Below are 19,810 nucleotides of genomic sequence, written 5' to 3' on the forward strand. Positions count from 1 at the left end.
ACCTGGACTTTAATTTATTTTTATTTATACAGGGAGAACCCAATGGGAACATTCAGACTCTCCTTTTCATGGGGGCCCTGTTCAAATACAGACAAATACAAACAAAAAACAAACTAAACAAAAAGGTACAAAACATTAAAATCAGGAGCAGGTGTGATGATAAATGTTTGCCACCAGATTATGAAATTGTATTTGTGGCACCAAAGTATCCAAGTTTAACCTGTACTTAACCTAGATTTAACCAGGCCTAAACCAGGACTAAGCAGGCCTAAGATGGGACTAAAACAGGACTAAAACAGAACTGAACCAAGTGTACCCAGGACTAAACTGAGCTCGATCCAGGACCAAACCAGGACTGGTGTGATTGCCACCTTTTAAAGCCTATCGGTGCATTAAAACTGGGACTAAACCTGGACCTAACTTCAATTCAATTCAATTAATTTTATTTTTGGACTTGGACTAGACCAGGACTAAACCAAGTCTACATTAGGACTAAACTGGGCTCAAACAAGGACCAAATCATGACAAGTGTGAACGCACCCTAAGATGCTACTTTTATGTTAAATTGATATACATTTTCACTGTGTTTATTTGCAGGAGGTGTTCAAGGAGAGGATAGGCTATAATCACTTGTTTGAAATCCTGATCTCTCTGGGGCAGCCTTCACGGCACCTCCTTAAAGAGCTCATGAATATGGTAAAGATTCTGTCCTCATATACAAGTCAGATTTGCTTTTTTTTATTCTTGAGACAAAATCTGACTTTCACCGTTTTTCAGTGTGCTTATTATTATTATTATTTGTGTATAATATAACTTACTCAAAGTTGTATTTTGAGTAAGTCGATTGCATATTTGAGTAATCCTCTGTTGTCCTGCATTTGAGCCTTGAGTGCTCTGCAAAAAATCAGTTTTCACCTACCCCCTATCCCCACCCACCAATGTACTTGATGGCAGTTATTTGAAATAGTGTCCCAGTGATACATATGGGATTCTAAAATGTCACATAGCTACTTTTCAGAAATAAATTATCTAAATCTATTGCATGCTAAAATCTAATGCCACAGTCAATGGTCTCATCTCTGTGTTGATTGTAAACCACAATCGATTGAAAGCAGCTCAATAACAATGTAAACTGATGACCTACTAAGGGTATACTTCAATACTAAGCTCCTGAAAAGCATAAAATGTCTTCTTTATAATTCATAAATGTATATTCTAGGTCCATAAGAGAAATGGCTCAAAGGAAATAACCTCTTATCTAAATATCCCTCTCAACTTTTCCAGGCGGTGGAGGGAGAGCACACTTCTGTGGGTCTCTTGGGCATCAGTAATGTCGACCCTCTTCTCCTTCTGGTCCAGTGGCTTCCTGAACTCGATTCATGTGAACTTCAACTCTTCACCGCCGACTGGGTCCGACGCCTCAGCTGCTTAAATCGCCAAACCCGTGCCACTTGTGTCAACGCCTCAATGGTCAAGCGTGCTTTATCTGCTTTGAAACGCTATCAAAGACTACACCGAGCGTGCGGAGAGAGTTTATTAGGACTACTAGGGTCTTTGGGCTCGCAGTCGCTAAGTACAAATGAACTGTTGGAGTTTTTAAGATTGTTACGACCACCGGATTCAACGCAAGCACATCCGTATGTAGGACCTGCGTTGAGAGCTCTTCTGATGATGGTACGGAAGCAGGGGTTAGAAAGTGCGATGCAGTATTTTGACTTGTCCCATGGGATGGCTGGGATTTCGGTGCCGACGGTGCAGCGGTGGCCTGGATCGGCGTTCAGTTTTCTGGCCTGGCTCTCTCTGGACCAGGAACAACTCGGACCCACCAGCAAAGACAAGAGGAAACAGCTTTACAGGTAAAATATACATTTTAGTTCATGTTTACATTATGCCTGTCACAGTAACAATTTTGAAGTGCATTAGATATTGCTTCAGAAAATTCTCATAATAAATGATCATATATTTATACCATAGTCGCCTATAATAATAAGAAAACACTGATTGTTAAATTCATGATAATTCACCCATCACTATGCATGTAACTGTTTCAAAACTGCTCACAATCGTTACATAATTTGACATTTTGAACAATTGCAGGGTCAAAACTGATCCAAAATCGACAGAAGGAATCGCTAGTTACTCAATCTTTTCTTTGTTTTGTTATCTAATTACTATGTGAACAGCAAACATTTAGTCATCCTGCAAATGCTCTGTATAACTTCTATAACAAGTTCATTTTCCTGTAGCATTAGTGTTTGTCATTAATAAAGAAGACTATGATGGCCCCTCAGAGTCTAAAAACAACATGGACTAAACATTCACATCACAAAATCATACTTTGTTGTCCATTGTATATTCATAAGCATTTGGTATACAAGGACGTCTTTAAAATTCAAGTGACAATTGTACCATTAAATAAGATTAAATTATTCAAGTGAAAATTATTTGTGCCACATTGTCTCCCTGAAATCTGTTGGAAAGGGTTATATATACGGTATATTATTTTTCTCTCACTTGCATTGTACTCGTCTGTGCAGTTTCTTCTCTGCGGGGGGCACTGGGTTTGAGGCGTTCATCTCAGCAGCAGGGGTCCTGGTGGTGGCCGTCTGCACCAAGAAGGAGTATGTGACTGTGATGCTGCCTGACTACTGCTTCTGCGACTCTCTATGGGTAACGCTATGGTTTATTTATAGATGTATTTTTAATATTATGAGCCCCGTTGTATTGTCAGTGAATCACGCATTGACCTTTTCAAGTCCTTTTGCACTCTACACAGCACGATTCAAAATGCGAAAAGGTCAAATATTGTTGTGTTTTTCAATGTGCCATATTTTAAGTGCACTATATTAAAGGTTCTGTACCTGATTTTTACTATCCGAAGATATTTCTCACTTATCTTATGTTCCAAGTATCCTATGTATTCACTGTGATGAGTAAGTGCATTTCACAACTCTCAGAGACCAGAGCAAAGTTTTGCTGTGACTGTAAAGCTAACAACAACTAGTATGCTAGTGCAAGACAAATTTTGCATGGAAAAGGTAGAGGGCCTTTGAATTATGTTACATTAAATACATTTAAATACATTCCTCAATACAGCAGTCATCATTCACATCAATGTAATATTTTACCCTTCACACAGGGTTAAATACATGTATGTTTTTTCTGTCTACAGCACAGTATTGGTGTGGTGCATGTGCCTGGAAAGAGGCCGTTTGGACAGAGTCTGGTCTACATTTATGTGGATGGACAACAAAAGCTCTCTGCACCACTCAAGTATCCCACCATGACTGAGGTAGGACCTGAATGAATGTGCTGCTTTGATTAGAAGTGGAATCATGTTTTTTAATGGGAGTGGTTGACCTGCTACTCATTAATCCAAGCACATTTTTTCACATGGTTCATAATGTAAAAAAAAACAATGAAAAGTCACTATCTACTACTATGACTAAAGAAACAGCATGTGTTTTAATTTTGGTTGTGTTTATTGTATTGAAAAACTTGCATTGTTACTGTGAGCAGGCTTGTATCTCCACAATCCTCACTCTTATTTGGTCTGGAGTAGGGCCTCCTCCGGTTGTTTCCATGGAAATGTTGTTCCTTTGGCTATAATATTCCACAGTATGGCTTAAAATGTATCCATCTCCATAGTGAATGTTCTGTGTATGTATGGTATGGTTTTAACTTTATATGTCCATGGAATCATGCAGGTGATGTGCCACCTCTAGAAAGTTACATACTCTACCTTTATTTACATTTGGTCAGAAAGCAAGACATTTTTTTACACATAAAAATCTGGTAAGATGTTTTTCAATAGTCAAGGAAAGAAAAAAAAAAAATTAAAATAATAAATATTTTGTTTTGTTTTGTTGACAGCCTTTTACCTCCTGTTGCATTGGTTCAGCGGGACACCGGACCACAACTCCCCCTCCCTCCCAGATCCCAGACCCCCCCTTCTCCTCCGCCTCCACCCCCACCACGCGCTCCTCTCTGGGGGGCATCTTGTCTCCGCACACCTGGGGGGGTCTGCTGGGAGGCAAACCTGAGTCTGTGACCAAACTGATCTCTGCTGGGACCCAGGACAGCGAGTGGGGCAGTCCGACCTCACTACAGGGACAACTGGGGAGCGTGATGGTGTTTCATGAACCACTGCAGCCGAACCACATTAAAGCCATCTGCAGTGCGGGTTAGTTAGTCTTTACATTTCTTAACAATTTACAATTTTTATCATAATGTAAATAAATAATTATTTTATGTAGGTCCAAACTGCATATCTCCACTCAAAGCCCAAGAGTCTGAAATTGGGGACCTCACAACTAAACTGCTGCTTTATTATTCGCCAAAGGTAAATTACCCTTCATGGTAACTCTTTATATTAAGCTACACCTATTAGCTGCTATTCACGGGTTTCAGATTTCTGTTATAGGTGACATTTTGAGGACTTTTCACCCTTCAAAAGATATTTTATTTTTGTTTTAAATGGTTAATTGCTTTGGCGGCAATCCTAATTTTTCATCATATTGAAACCCGTGGAAGAACACTTTCATAATTTTACATATTACATAAACGTAAAACATTTTTGTGACTTAACTTTTATTAGTTATGTTCTATGTAATTCTGGTACAACCTCAACCTCTTTTACAAATAGTTTTGAAATACAGTATGTTATTATCACAGGAATTCAAGTTTTGAATTGATTTGATCATCATTTGAATTACCTGGCATTCTCTCTCCATCTCTAGGCGTGTAAGAACCCCATCTGTCTGGATCTGTCGCCCAACACGCTGCACGGCCGTCTGACTGGGAACAAAGTGGTCAACTGGGACATTAAGGTTTTCAAAAGACTCCGCACTGACACTAAAGCTCCACACATTTGTCCACATTCGATTTTCTCACTTACTGCCAGGAACACTGAATTGAGTTAGGCCTGTCAAGTGCTATATATTTTGTTAGTTGCTAGAAAATCACGATAAATGATCATTTTGAAACTACTTCTAACGCAATAAATAAAGTGTGATAATCCCAGAAAGCCCCTTTTTGAAAGTACAATGTTCTTAAAAGACATGAACAGCAAAACCAGAATGCAACAATAAATAGCCATAGAAGTTACAGCTCAAATCTTGTATTACTAAACAAATTTCAAAAATCACTACTTTTTACTTTTGCAAATAAAATGTACACACAACAAATATTTAGCCCCATAATCTATTGTACAATCTGTCATTTCAACTGAGACATTATAGTGTTCAAAAACAGCAGGAGAATAAGAAACTTCAACATCAAGTTAAAAAAAAAAATATTAAAAGACTTAACAAAAGGCATAAAATCTTAAACACAATTGAATAACAATTTGATGTAGTAATTATTGTGAGAGGCCTATGTGGAGTCATTTATTAAAGTCTAATAGATACAGATATTGACTTCCTGATGTTAAATGTGTTTTTCCAACTGTCTTTTGTCAGGATGTTATAAACTGTGTGGGCGGACTGCCAGTGCTGTTGCCTGTCCTGGAGCAGCTGGCCCTGGTAACTCCGGATCCACAGACCTCTGATCCGGGCTCCGGGTCTTCAGACTTCATCACTCCGGATGTCTCTACACCGGCCGAAGGGGACTGGGTCATACTGCCATCCAACCGCGCTTCAGGTTTGCAAATACTGCTGCAATTAACGTCTTAAAGGGGCTGTACCTGAGGTTTTTTTTTCATGTAATAAAGTAAAATTTGTTTTGCTACTGTACAGATATTTTGTAAAAGAAGTTCTCAGGGTCTAAATAGCTGCATGTTGTCTGCATCTAATTTTAAAGCGCCCTGACAAATAAAGAATATAGAAAGAAGGAAAGAAAGGTTATAGTTTATAGACTATAGTAGAAACCTAAAAGATGCAATATAGGCTAATCTTCCAGCTAGGTGTTTATGACCAGGCCTGGCTTAAAATCTTGAGATGGATTCTTAGTTTAACCCCTGTGCCAGTAAAGAATGGGTCAAATGCAGTGGACAAATTTCCCCATGGACATCAAAAAATCTTAATATACCTTTTTTAAGCATAATTTCAAGCATGTCAGCATTTTTTGAAATCGTCTTCATGATACTGGATTACAAATGTATGAACTGGATGAATGTAAGATTGTGAGTTCAAGGTTAGTTTGTTGTCTTTTTGTGTATAGTGTAATTGTTCTGCTGGCCAACGTTTAATAAGAACCCTGCGAAAGTGTGGTTTATGTTCTGTTTTACATGATAGGGTAATAGTTTGATAATAATTTGGCTTTGAAGGATACTCATTCATATTAGTATTCTTGTATTGGCCAGTATGTGGATTGTTAATTATAACTTTCTCCCACAGAGGCGAGACTGGAGAAGAACTTGGTTGCCACTTTTCTGTTGGTGCTAAAACATTTTCTACAAAGACATCCGATCAACCAGGAAACTCTGCTCCACACACACGGAGTCAGCACTTTAGGAGCTCTTCTGCAAAAGGTATCACCAGTTACAGCTATTATTAAGTCAATATTTAGAGAAATAACCAAAAGCATGAGTGCAAATCAGGGCTGAAGAATTTGGGGGAAATGTCTAATTGTAATTTTTCTGACAAGCATTGTGATTTTGATTAGATTTGACGTGATATGTTTGCACAGATCTAAACTACAGAGTAAGCTGTTTTTTTGTTTTTTGTTTTCAGAATAAGACAGGAGATTTTATTATTTATGCAGGAAATTATGGTACAAAAATTGCAGCCTTTGTGATTTGATAATTGCATCTTTTCAAATGGCAATTTCGATTTGATTTTTCTTGCAGCTCTAGTGTAGCTAGACATTATTAATTATATTACATTATTCATAATATTATTCATAATTTTCAGATTAAATAAGAAATAACTGTAGTAAGCACTGTTTATACATAGACACGTTTATCAAATACATTTTAGTTGTAAACAAAGAATAAAAAATACCACATTTAAAGTTAGAGGGTAACAGTTATTACTGTTATTTGTTTTTGTCCATTCTTTCTGCAAATGTGTAAGTTTATTTGGAAAGAAAAACACATATAAATAAAAATACATTGACTACACTTACTTTGTCTACAAAAAAAATTTCTACAAACATTTTTGCACAATAATACATGAGCTTAAGGCTGTAAGTCTAGATCCAACTTCTCTCTTATCCTTTATATCCCTCGTCTTGTATTTTGATCCAAGATATGATACTGTTTATTTGTTAAAGGGGTGTTAGTACCACATTTGAAGCCTCCTTTGAGACTGCACCAGACACAGCCACTCCCTTTAAAATCACGATACTCAAAACAAACAGCTAGAGTATGCCCTTATCTTAACTCATAACTCATTTACATCGCTTGCTGACAACATCTGTTTAGTCTGTTGTTGCACTTCTAAATTTACATCACAACCACAGAATGGTTTTATAATTGGATTGTGCCTAGAGAGATAAAGATTTACAGTCAAGTACTCTAGCAGTTTCTGGATATTTTTTTAGAAGTCTTCTTACTTCTTGGTCTTGTATAGTAATCAGACTCAGAAACCTTTTATTGCCATCGTTTGTGAACACAGTTCACAAACTAGGAACTTATTTTGGTGATAATGTGCAACATAAAACATAAAACACACTGAATAAATACAAATACAAATAAGGGCATGCATGAAGTTAAAAAAAGATATGCTTAAAAATATAAAAATAAATACATACAAATATAATAAAAATATATACAACAGCAGCATCAGAACAACAGTGCAAACATGACTTATTAAAGTGACCGGTGTTATAAAGTGTCCAGTTTTGTGCAAATATTATAAAGTGTTCATGAGACAAATGGCAGAGGGGAAGAAACTTTAAATTTATTTTGAAAGATTTATGGAAACCTCTTGGTACAAAATTATATGATCCTTTTTTTGAACATGTCAAGTAACTCTTGGATCCGGACTTGACTTGTGCTTGCTTTTCTTTGACTTGAAGCCTGTTTATTTATGTGATTTATAGGATTTTTGTGAATACGGATGTCAACAATAATAGGTGAATCAATAATCATGATTATTCAGGTCACAATATAATTACAATAATCACAATATAATAAAAATTAAGTCATTTTTATTCATTCTATTCTATTTATAAAGTTGTTTTTTTTTCTATCTGGCTGTTTATATCAACACAACTTTACTTTATAATATAGAAAGTTGATTTCATAAACCAAGTTACAAAATGGAAAATGGAAATGAAAGGATTTATTATGTCATTTTGTCAATAATTGTCAATAATCATTAAGTTGTGGTATTTTTTTCTCATAATAAACGTAGCACTAAAATTCCATATCGTAAATTCCCTATTTGTGAATGGTCCTTCTTGAAAAAAAAGTGGGGAGACACCTGTTCGAGAAGAGAAACATCAAGTCATCCAAGTCAAGTCCTGAGTCAGTCCATTTTATTAAGTCAAGTCTCAAGTAATCAAATATGTGACTCAAGTGTTACCCAAGTCCAAGTCTTTCAAATCCACACTGACTTTATACTTTTACTTTTAGATTCTATACTTATTTTTTGTACTTTTTGTAAACTTTATAGATTCTCACTCAGCCCCTGATACATTTTTAACTATAATCTATATACTCTGTCTTCTCCTGTCTTTTGTGTCTAGCTCCCTGTGGGTCATGTGGACGTGAGTGTCCTGGTGGCCATGCAGCTCCTCATCGAACAGGTGACGTGTGAGAAGAACCAGGCTCTGCTGCAACAGCTCCACTCACATCTGCTCTTCAACTTCAACATCTGGAACAAAGGAGACTTCCCACTAAGAATAGGTGCTGCTGTGTTTATTTTTGTATCAGTTAATGATTTCTGATACTGCTACTGGTGACCATATAGTGTTATCATTTAATTAATCTTTTTATTTTATAATTTTATGATTAATTTCTTTCAAGTCCACTGTAATATGTAATGTAATGCAATTTTACTAACCTCTTATAATATTAATTTACCTTTTTTCTTCTGCAGTATTTTATTGCTGTAATTCTACGCAACATTAGCATCTTAAAACAACATTGAATTTTAATATTTTGGGTGTTTTAGTTTGGTCAGTTAGTTGTAGTTAGTCTAGCAAAATATTATCAAAGCAACAATTCAAAGAAACAAACTGAAATACATTGTGGGAATTCTGTTTTGCATAATTTATTCATACCGCATAACAAACGATCCAACACAAAGCCGCTTATATAATACTATGTGCTTTTGTTTACAGGTCATATTCAGTACATGTCCACAGTCATCAAAGACAACAGGAAACAGTTCAGGAAGAAATACGGAGTTCAGTTCTTTCTTGATGCTGCTCGTCTCTATTATGGGTAAGACGTACTCGTATTGGATTCACTTTGATTTAGTCTTATTAAAAAAAACCATACAAAATGGCTTTCAATACACATTTCCTGTATTTGAAACAATACAGAATTTTAATCATTGCAATTAAATACAAAACCTAGTCAAACCACCCGCCTCCAATAGACCCACGCTGGTCATTTATGATTAGAAATGATAGTTTTTGTCTTGATTATACTTTGAATAATTACACTGACTTATTCCTTACCAACTTGCACAGTACATAAGAAATTACTCTGCTGACAGTAGGACTGTTCATTATGAGAAAATGTTAGAATTATTGTCACATTTTAACAGTGACAAAATTAAATTCAAACTAAATTGTAAAAAAAACTTTATTTACTGGTTAACTCCATCAGAATCAAATCCATGAAGTAGCTATTGCTTTGCCTGCAGAGTTTAGTATTAAGCTATATCAGTTGGATGTATTAAATTACTGGTGTTTTTATTGCTTGAAATACATGCATTTCTGTGAGCGGGGTCACGTCTACACAGATCTGATGTAACTTGAGCTCTAAGTTATAAATATGTGAGTTTATTGAAATAACATCTCCATGGGGATAAACAGGTGGCAGACCTGCACCAGAAACGTTACATAGTGACCTTTTAAACTACAATAATATGCAGGTATATTTTATCCTTCTAAATTTTGCCCTCTCTTCAGGAGGAACAGCAACAAAGAGGGTGATCTGAGTGAAGATGACATCCGCACGATACGAGCCTCCCTCTATGGGCTCATTAAATACTACATTGGAAAAGGCATGTCACAGGATGAGATGCACAGCATGCTGGGATACATCGCTGCTATTGGGGATGAAGAGCAGGTCAGTAAACATGTAAAACTACTGCATAAAACAAAAACCTGGAACTTAACTAAAGTGAATGATTACTAGAAATACCAATCATCTTGATTAAAAAAAAATGTCAGCTGACATAATTTAAGGGATGAACATATTCCAAAGATATCATATTATTTTCTTTATATGTTCTATACATGTTTGCATTATAAATGTTTGTATATTGTATACTTTTAGTTGTGTGGACTACTGGAGTTGTTACTGAGCCTCCTTCAGACCAGTCTGTCCCGGGATCAGCTCTTCCTGCTCCTGTTTGAGCCCAGTGCTGCAGACTCATGCTACGCTCTGCTCCTCAACAACAAGCACTCAGACCGCCTCAGGGAGCTGGTCTTCAAGGTAAACTATTATGTATTATTGTTGTTATATATTTACGAGTACCCAACTGTATTCTAATTCAATGTTATTTGCAGTTTTATAGTCAAAAATTTGATCTAACCAAATAAAGTCTAATAATAAGGGATAAGTATGAATAACTTGGAACCACTGCAAAATGTTTAAAATGAACTAGTTCTTCACATTTTTTCTTGTTTTTAAGACTGTAAAAATCAGATACATCACCTTTTGAGTTAAGTAGATTAAGTGAATAAAATTGAGTAAATACATTTTTAAAAAGTGAATGAAATAAACTGAGTAAACATAAATAATTTCCCCTTGTGGTTAAATAAAAGTACTTATTTACTATTTGGTTCCACAGTTGTTTGAGCGAATGCTGCGCTGTGACCGTGTTTATGAGAAGAATAAACAGCGTCTGAGGCTGAGGGAGGCGGGGTACTCCGGACTCTCTCTCCTCTTCTCCGACCTCCACATCACTCCCACTCTGATCCGGTGTCTCCTCAACCAGATCCTACACACAGGTCAGTGCTTTGACATTAAAGGAGCATCAATCACCACATAAAAACTGGTACTACACTGGTACTGGTACTTAAACCCACAACTAAATCAAGACTACACCAGATCAAGCTCTAATTGTAATTGTAAATACATTTCTACAAGATTTTGCACACATGGGTAAAAATATTATTATTATTATTATCATTATTATTATGTATTAACATTTGGTTTGGACTACAAGGGTCAACCTTGCTAAGAGACACCTCTTGAAAAACTGTTGTTCCAATAGGCATGGCTATAAAGCAAAAGACATTCAATTCAATTAAAACAGTGAGGCCAAAATTATGATCTGAATCACACTATTTTATTTATGAACTTGTCTCGTCTCTCTTGTGTCTCGTCTTGTGAAAATTGTGTCTTGGGCCAAAATGAATGCGCATTAGCGAGTCGAGCGCCGCCAAACCTAATGACAGTTTGCTTATAAAAATGTTCTTCTGCAAAGAAATGTATTGTTGATATGACTTTAAATAATAGGAAATAGACTTCCATGTACCAAATCTCCTTACCACAAATAGTATGAATACCCATATTGCCCATTGTTTGAATGTTTTTTATTACTGTGATCTTACAGTACAAATGCATTCAATTGAACACAAACCTGGCAATATCCAGATGTCTGTGCTTCTCAATGGTTTGGATTCAGTTTTGACATTATTGATTTACGTTCTGCTCCAGTGCAGCCCTGAGCCAAAGAACGTTTTAAGAAATGAACCTCCATGTACATTATACTTTACAGCTGACATATTTAATATCATTGAACTCACTGATCTTGGGCTTAATGCTGTGAGCTAGAACTATGACTGTCCTATTCATTATTACAGATACAGTGGTTCTCAAAATGTGGGACGTGGGCTTCCCCTGGTTTAATCCTTGATGGGGTTTAATTCTGGTCTTATTCTTCATCTTTACTTTACACATATAACCAATGCTAGTTGTAGTGCCAAATATTCTCTATGGTGATATTACCATTACCACTGTACTATAATCACATATATAATACACATTTCTGAAAAGGGCTGAAAGATGTGTGGGAAAATATCTAATCTTCACAGTTCACATTTTAAATTCTGTCTAGAAGAATTCACAAAAAGACTGAAATATGAACCGACAACTAATACAAGAATTACATTTCAGAACGTGTTTGTTATGCAGAATAAGACGGGAGATTTTGTAGTTGGTGGTACTTCAAAAATTGCCGTCTTTGCAATCCGACAAATGTGTCCATTCAAATTGTGATCTAGATTTGATTGTGGTTAATCTTGCAGCCCTATTTCTGAACAAATTTTTATGTTTTTCTTTAGATCATAATGTGAATTACAAAGACCTGATGGCTCTGGTCCAGCTCACTCACCGGGCCGGTCCTAGTGTCCGCCTGATTGTCTGCAAAAGGGTAAGGAGACCCGCTCAGTAAAAGCTTTTTTATTCAATTAAATACAGGAAGAAAGGTCTATTATAACTTATTAATGTCAGGCACCACTTTAAATGGACCTACTGTCAATTTCTGTCTTATTTTTAATACACTTTTTCCTATTATGGTCTCATCGTTATTTGTTCAAGATTGCCTCCGCAAACTTGCCATTTTAATGTTATAGCTTAAAGTCCTTTCAGCTGACAACAATTACATCTTTGAGGTTGAATAATGGCACCTCTGTCTGAAGGTATTATGAAAAAATAATTTCACTTTGGTGTATTTATGCAGACAGAGAAGAAATTTAACTTTGTGCCATTGTTTCATGTTGATATACTACAAAATTAACCATAAACCAAGTCAACAAATCTGCAATCTGACACCAAATCCCACCATAGAATTCTGACCTGTCTCCAGCTCAGTGTTAAGATTCTTCATTGTTGTGGTGTCACGTGAACACATTTTGAATATTGATTTTATTTAAATTTAATATAAGTTCATTTATAAAGGGAGAGTCTGATGAGTGCCAACACCCTGTTAAAATACAGTAAAATACAAACAAGAACAAACAAAACAAAGAACTACATAGGCTACTTTGCATCTGATGTCATTCCCTGGAGATGTGATGCTAAATGGAGGCACTACTCTGTATGAGGCAGTGTTACACTTTAATTTGAGCTTTATTTTTACACAATCTGACCAGAAAGAACTGGCTTAGTTGGAACTACAATAGCCGAGATGGTATGTGCTGTTAGACAAGTCTCTCACACATCAAATTACGTTAGCGTTAGCCAACAATTTCATTTAGTCACTCTCATCTCTCACCTAAACAGGACCATGAACGCTCGTATTGATCACAGGCTTCTGAAAATGTGTTGTTTAAATCGATTTACTATGTTTTGTGACAGACAAACTAAAAACTTATCAGGTTGTGCTAATGTGTGCATTGTGTCACCATGGTAACTGCTGAACGTTCCTCCGTAGACATACATTTGATGTGATTTCATTTATCTTTATTTATACACGGAAAGCCTAATGTGAGCACACAGATTCTCCTTTTCATGGGTGCTTTGTTCAAATACAGAAAAATACAAACAAAAAACAAACAAAACAAATAACTACATAAGTCCATTTAAAACATTAAAAACAGGTGCAGGTGTGAGTATAAATCTTTGTCACCAGATTATAAAATTGTATTTGTGGCACCCAGGTGATGTCACTCCGAAGTATCAATATCATGACTGAAAACTCAATTTGTTGCCATATAATTACTTATATACTTTCTTATCTGTTTTAGGTGCACCAGCTGCTGCAGTCCTCCCAGGATGCTGCAATTCAGATTGCGAGACAGCAATGTTGGCAGGACACTTTAATGCGCTTGTATTTGAGAGGAGATGGATCCTTAACTCTCAAAAACGCAGACACAGTTAGCACTTGTAGCTTGGACTTGAGCCGAAACTCCAACTCAAACCGCTTGGAGTTACCTCTTGAAAAACGGACTCGAACTGGAAGTAATAGTAGATTGGATCGACTTGACGATGACCGAATTAGCATAGGAGACACTCGATCTGTTGATAGTTTAGAAAATGGTGATGTTATTTCACTTTTGGATACTCCCTCTTCGTCTGCATCAACTGAACCACACATCCAACCAAAGCCATGGGTAGTGGGGAAGTCAGGGGGGTTGACACTGGACTTATCCCACCTTCAGGGCTTCGATGCTGGGGAGAGCGGTACGCAGACTCCCGGTAGCATGCCCAGTACTCCGTCACCGATAGAAACGTCCAAGCCTTTTCCGGGAAATTCCAGTGAAAAAGATCCAAGCTCTTCCCTAAATGAAGACAGCTTTCTATTCAGTGATAATATTTCACTGGGAGAGTCTTACAACAACACAGAGGTAAGATAAACAAAACACGTATTATCCAGAAAAGCTAAAATAAACCAGGACTTAACTGAGCCTAAGCTATGACAAGATACTAGTTTAGTTTTTACTGTCAAGTAAAAACAAGACTTAGATTTCCATAATAGTTGGATATTCTCTGTATCAGAAATCTGCCTGTACATATCTTGGTTAAGGTCCAAAGATTACACAGCAATTTTCTGTACCCTTTATTTTTTTTATCAGCTTTTTAAAAACCAAATTCTGACTATACACAATATATTTTTTATCTAATATAAGATAAGATAAGCCTTTATCTTATCTGCAAATGGAGAAATTTGTCTTGGACATCATACCTTAAAAACCGCAATGTCCATATTTGTAGTGTAGATTATTTTTTTTCTCTCCTTTTACCTTTCAGAATTTTTCGAGTCCTAGTACTAGATGGTGTAGTACTAGTACTAGATACAGAATAGTACTTTTTTCAGTACCTCTTTTTGTATCTAGAACTACATTACCATTATATACTATTTCCTTGAAGAAAAACATTTTTATCATTTATTTGTGGTGACTTAGTCTAGTAATTTTATATAGTTCAGTCCCAGGACCCAAGGCATGAAACCTTGTTATCAAAAGAAATATGTCATTTCTTTCCCATTTTACATACCAATTTGTTTTGGCACCACCAGTACCTAGGGCTGTAGTCAACAAAAAAAAAAGTTTTCGTTGACTAAAGACATGTCTGTCCGATCGATTGGTCAATTAAAAAGGCTGCGTGACTACAACTGGACAGGAGTTCATGTAGAAAAACAGCACAATGTAGGATGTATTTATATAAAGACTGATTGAACTTGTGAATAATGAGTTTAATATAACTTTTTACAGCTAACTCATTAACTTTCCAACTCCATTATGCTGTTGACCCATATAAATCCTTATAATATAAATAAAACGATTAGTTGGCTAATACAGATTTACAGAAGACAGAGAATCTTAACAGTTTTATTCTGTACTGTATTGGTACCCAGCTCTACTTTCTAACACAACTGATGACCTGACTGATAAAGGCTTGAAATCTATACAAGTGACTATTGTACCTTTTTAGTATCTATTTATTTATAATTCTATGTCTTCCCTGCTTGCTTGTAGCGTGCAGAGGAGGAGTTGTGTTCGATGCTTTTGGAGATCGTTCTGTGTGTGATGTGGAGAGGAGTGGAGGGCTCTGATGATGCTGCCTGGGTAGAAAGAGGACAGGTCTTCTCTGCTCTCACTAAACTGGGAACAGCCAACGAACTACTACAGCCCGTTGACCAAATCAAACTCGGGTAAAATAAAATAAAAAAATACATGCATGTATGGTTTTGAACATGGGTGCGGTAAAATTGTAATATTTATATAGATTGTGATGATTAAAAGGGGAAAAAATCATTTTCAAGTATCTTGTATGGTCCAAATGTATTCCTCACTTTCCTGATGCATTAAAGGCATCTTCATTTTTCACAACAAGTTCTTCTCAAATAACATAGTCACACGCTAGCTAGCATTAGTCAACAGCTTTACAGTTAGTCACTCTCACAGTTTTTTTTTTGAAAATCAACACTTAAATCAGACCATGAACGCTCTTATTGATCACAGGCTCCTGAAAATATGTTGTTTAAATCCATTTTGTATGTTTTTCTTGAGTTTTCAAACTATCTAAACTTTCTTGGCAGTGTTTGCTAATTTGTACCTTGTGTCACCATGCTGAACATTCCTCTAAAGACATACATGAAGTCCACCCAGCGTGATGTCTCTGCAAAGTATCAACACAACTATTTACAAACTATTTTTTCCTTTTCTTTCCCCTTGTGTAGCCTTATGGAGCGTATGTTGGAGTGGGCCGTGGGGGACAATCGTGAGGCATCTGCAGCTACGTTACCTCAGCACACGGAGAACGCGGTTCGACTCCTGCATATGGTCCAGGATTTCCTCCAGGCGGAGGGGCTGATAAACCCGGCTCTGTGGACCGAGAGAGTCCTGGAGGAGACCGTGACCTTGATGGACAGTCTAATGGTCTGGTACTCAGCCGGGACGCAGTGGTTTCAGTTATCTCAAGTCGGACTAAGGCTCCTGCTTGGGTTCATGGCACAAGAGGATACTGATGTGAGTACTGTCATTCATTTTCCTGTTTTTTTTTGTGCTATTTTTGCATATTTTATACATTTTTTTTTTATTATTTTATTTTATTTTTTCAACAAAACATAAAATAAGAATAGAAACAAAGGCAATGAGGATCAAACTGAAAATATTCAAAGGCAAAAAACTTGACAGCAAAAAAATAAACTAGCTCTTTTTAAACTGGTTAGAGTGATCCAAAAGTATTCCTCACTTACCTTTCCAAGCTATTCACCACAATAAATGCTTCTGTGACAGTAATGCTAACAACAACTAGCATGCTAACGGCAGACTTCCTGATTCTTTGTAATTAGATGCAAACAAATCTGATACAGCAACTTTAAATCATAATCAGATGATACTTTGTACATTGTTCTCATTGTTTTATATTTTTAATTTCATCATCATTTTGTGTAGCCCTCAGTAAAACAAATGGGGTACAAATTGTTATTGTTTAGGCCAATTATTTTGTTTATTTCTACAATTTTTATTTCTAACTTTTCATTAGAATTGTCCAGTTTATGTAATTAAAAAATCTAACGCACAATTAGTTTTCAAATAATGAACTAACCATATTTTAATGTGCAGCCATGTACATTTTTTGGGTTTATAATCTATCTATCGAACATCTTTTTTTCCCTCCAGGTGTGCGCGATGGCCACTGCTAAACTAAATGGCATTCTCCAAACCAAAGAGATTTCCAGTCAGGACGAAGCTTGTTACCTTCTGGGCAAAGTGGAGGGCATCCTGAGACGTGCCATCCAGGAGAAAACAGAAGAGACATATTCATTTCTGGTTCCTCTTTTACGAACTCTTTTGTCTAAAGTTCATCGTCTCCTCTACATGGAGCTCCACCTGCCCCAGCTTCCAGACACCAATGGCAGCCCCTCCTTCTTTGAGGACTTCAGGCTCTATTGTAGTTCACCTGAATGGCGCGTCTACCTCGATAAATATGTGAGTTTGAAATATGGTAACACTTCATAATAACTGCACCTTAATTGGCCTTAATAATCAACTTAATAAACTAGTTCATAGTTATTTAAATAGTTTATTAAAAATGATTCAGGCTTAGTAACTACTTAATTACAGAGTTAGGAGGTTTGGTTAGGGTATTCATTTAGTAGTTTGGCTTTTTTGCCAATAAAAACACAGGTAGAAAAAATCAACAGTTACAATTTTAACTAAACTATTATTGAACTCGAACTAAAAAAAAGAGCTAAACTTAATCAACTTGAACTTCTTGAATGAAGAGTGAAACTTAATAAAGAACTAAACCCAGGAGTTTTACATGATTTAATCCGGTCTTAAAACAACTGAACCAGAAGTGATCTAGAACTAGACCAGAACTGTTTGTGGGCATAGACTGAATCCAGTACTAAACCTGGACTAAGCACAGATTTGCTTCATGACTGATCGTAATATTATTTTTCCTTATCCCACAGATAATTCCCTACATGAAGCAGTACGAGATAGAAACATTTAGCCAAGGTCATGAAACTATGGCTCTCTACTGGAAGGAATGCTACGAGACTTTTATGGTCAGTCTGCACAAGAGAGAAAGAGAGAGGGGAGAAAGCAAGATCCGATTTCAGGTAAGATAGTAGTTTAAATTACTTTACAATTATTATTAGTACTTTGCAGCTAATGTCATCAACATTCCCGGGAAAAAGATACTAACTGGGAGCACTACTCTAGCTCTGCTACTAAATTTAGACTTTAATCTGAGCTTTCAAAAAACAAACTCAGATTCACAGGTGAGCTGATTTGTGCTGTTAAGCAAACCCATCTCACAGAAAATTACTGTCACAAGCTAGCTAACATTTGCTAAAGTGTGCATTGTGTCACCATGGTAACTGCTAAACATTCCGCCAGAGACATACATGCAGACCCCCCCAGTGTAATGTCACTGCAAACTGTCAATACAAAAGAAATAATATCTTTCTCATTAAACTGAATTATCTATTTGTTTTCATTGTCCCATTAGGAGCAGTTTGTAGAGCCATTCTCACGACGCAGCCGCCAAGAAAACCTAAGATACAACAGTATGCTCAAGCTACAGCACAGCCAGAACAGCGCCACCCTCAGGCAGTGGAAGGCAGCCCGCAGAGGCCTGGTTTGTGAGAGGGGGCCATGGGCAGACAGGTATAATGTCAATTCCTTTTTAACTTAACACATATACTTTACATAGCAGTAAGACTACATTTTTTCAGTTAGAGGTATTTTGTTTCTGCTGCTATTGCTATATAGAGGGGTCCATAGATGTGACCAATAGGTGGCAGAAAGTTGCATATTGCCTCTTTTAAAGCTCCTGAATTGTGAAATCATTCTTGAATTTGAACTAAATCACAATTGTAATTACAATACTTGGGAGAGTAAATTGCAGTTAGATATTATCCCAAAATTGTTCAGCTTCAGTTTATAATCAATTAATTTTGTATGTTTTTTAGGCAACAGGATGAAATGCACTGGCGTGTATCCAGTGCAGAAAACTATTCACGGATGAGGTTAAAACTGGTTCGAAACTATAACTTTGACCCACACAAAGAGGCCAGTGCACTTCGGGATAATCTAGGTAAGATTACACTGCAAATTTAATGAATGTCACTATAAATACATTTCAAAAACATTGTAATAGACAGGAGTCGGCTTAGTGCTTGAGAGAATAATCCTTGTGTGTCAGACCAGTATCATCAAATTGCAAATGGAAGTTGAAACATCTTCATTTCAAAAACAGTGTCCAGATGGCTAGCTCTGATACCTTTGCTACTATGATATGATCTTAGTCTTTTTTAACATAAGTCCATGCAATTTATGTAAACTTTATATATTCTCCATTCCAACTAAATATTACTATCAAAAACAAAATCAAAATTTATAAAAGTCTTGATTAAAGGGATATAAACTAAAATATGGTCAAAATGAGTACGGTAATGATAATGATTACTATGATTAATAATATTGCTGAGCCCCACTGAAAGCATTGAGTACTTTTCAATGGACTATAATCTTGATTGAAACTGACATATTAAGAACAGAGTTGGAGGTGGTCCTAAGACATTAACCTTCGCTTACTTTTTAATAGTGTGAGTTTGATAGATTGAATTACAAGCTGAATTGCAATTTAATTAAGTACTTTTGAAAATACTCTTACTTAATACTTCATCCTCTTCACACCATTCAAATAGGTAGACAAAATGAGAACGTAAAGTCTCCATATTGACTGAATGAAAGTGATTGGTGGTTTGTTAATATTAAGTTA

General features: G+C 36.3%; 1 protein-coding gene across 3 annotated transcripts in view; it reads left to right on the forward strand.

The window, feature by feature from the left end:
* Window positions 1-19,810, forward strand: part of nbeal1 (neurobeachin-like 1) — a 66,447-nt gene that overhangs the window by 27,482 nt on the left and 19,155 nt on the right. For all 3 annotated transcript variants that reach the window (XM_055228301.1, XM_033979896.2, XM_033979913.2), the window contains 22 exons: window positions 598-696; window positions 1,285-1,856; window positions 2,538-2,670; window positions 3,173-3,292; window positions 3,874-4,183; window positions 4,257-4,342; window positions 4,740-4,829; window positions 5,460-5,640; window positions 6,336-6,469; window positions 8,632-8,791; window positions 9,229-9,331; window positions 10,027-10,186; window positions 10,397-10,555; window positions 10,914-11,073; window positions 12,412-12,500; window positions 13,816-14,415; window positions 15,547-15,722; window positions 16,251-16,539; window positions 17,197-17,505; window positions 17,994-18,143; window positions 18,536-18,693; window positions 18,999-19,123. In XM_055228301.1, coding sequence (XP_055084276.1) covers window positions 598-696; window positions 1,285-1,856; window positions 2,538-2,670; window positions 3,173-3,292; window positions 3,874-4,183; window positions 4,257-4,342; window positions 4,740-4,829; window positions 5,460-5,640; window positions 6,336-6,469; window positions 8,632-8,791; window positions 9,229-9,331; window positions 10,027-10,186; window positions 10,397-10,555; window positions 10,914-11,073; window positions 12,412-12,500; window positions 13,816-14,415; window positions 15,547-15,722; window positions 16,251-16,539; window positions 17,197-17,505; window positions 17,994-18,143; window positions 18,536-18,693; window positions 18,999-19,123 — 4,363 coding nt within the window. The remainder of the gene's footprint in view (window positions 1-597; window positions 697-1,284; window positions 1,857-2,537; window positions 2,671-3,172; window positions 3,293-3,873; window positions 4,184-4,256; window positions 4,343-4,739; window positions 4,830-5,459; window positions 5,641-6,335; window positions 6,470-8,631; window positions 8,792-9,228; window positions 9,332-10,026; window positions 10,187-10,396; window positions 10,556-10,913; window positions 11,074-12,411; window positions 12,501-13,815; window positions 14,416-15,546; window positions 15,723-16,250; window positions 16,540-17,196; window positions 17,506-17,993; window positions 18,144-18,535; window positions 18,694-18,998; window positions 19,124-19,810) is intronic.

This window comes from Periophthalmus magnuspinnatus, chromosome 2, assembly GCF_009829125.3.
Source record: "Periophthalmus magnuspinnatus isolate fPerMag1 chromosome 2, fPerMag1.2.pri, whole genome shotgun sequence".
Lineage (NCBI taxonomy): Eukaryota > Metazoa > Chordata > Actinopteri > Gobiiformes > Gobiidae > Periophthalmus > Periophthalmus magnuspinnatus.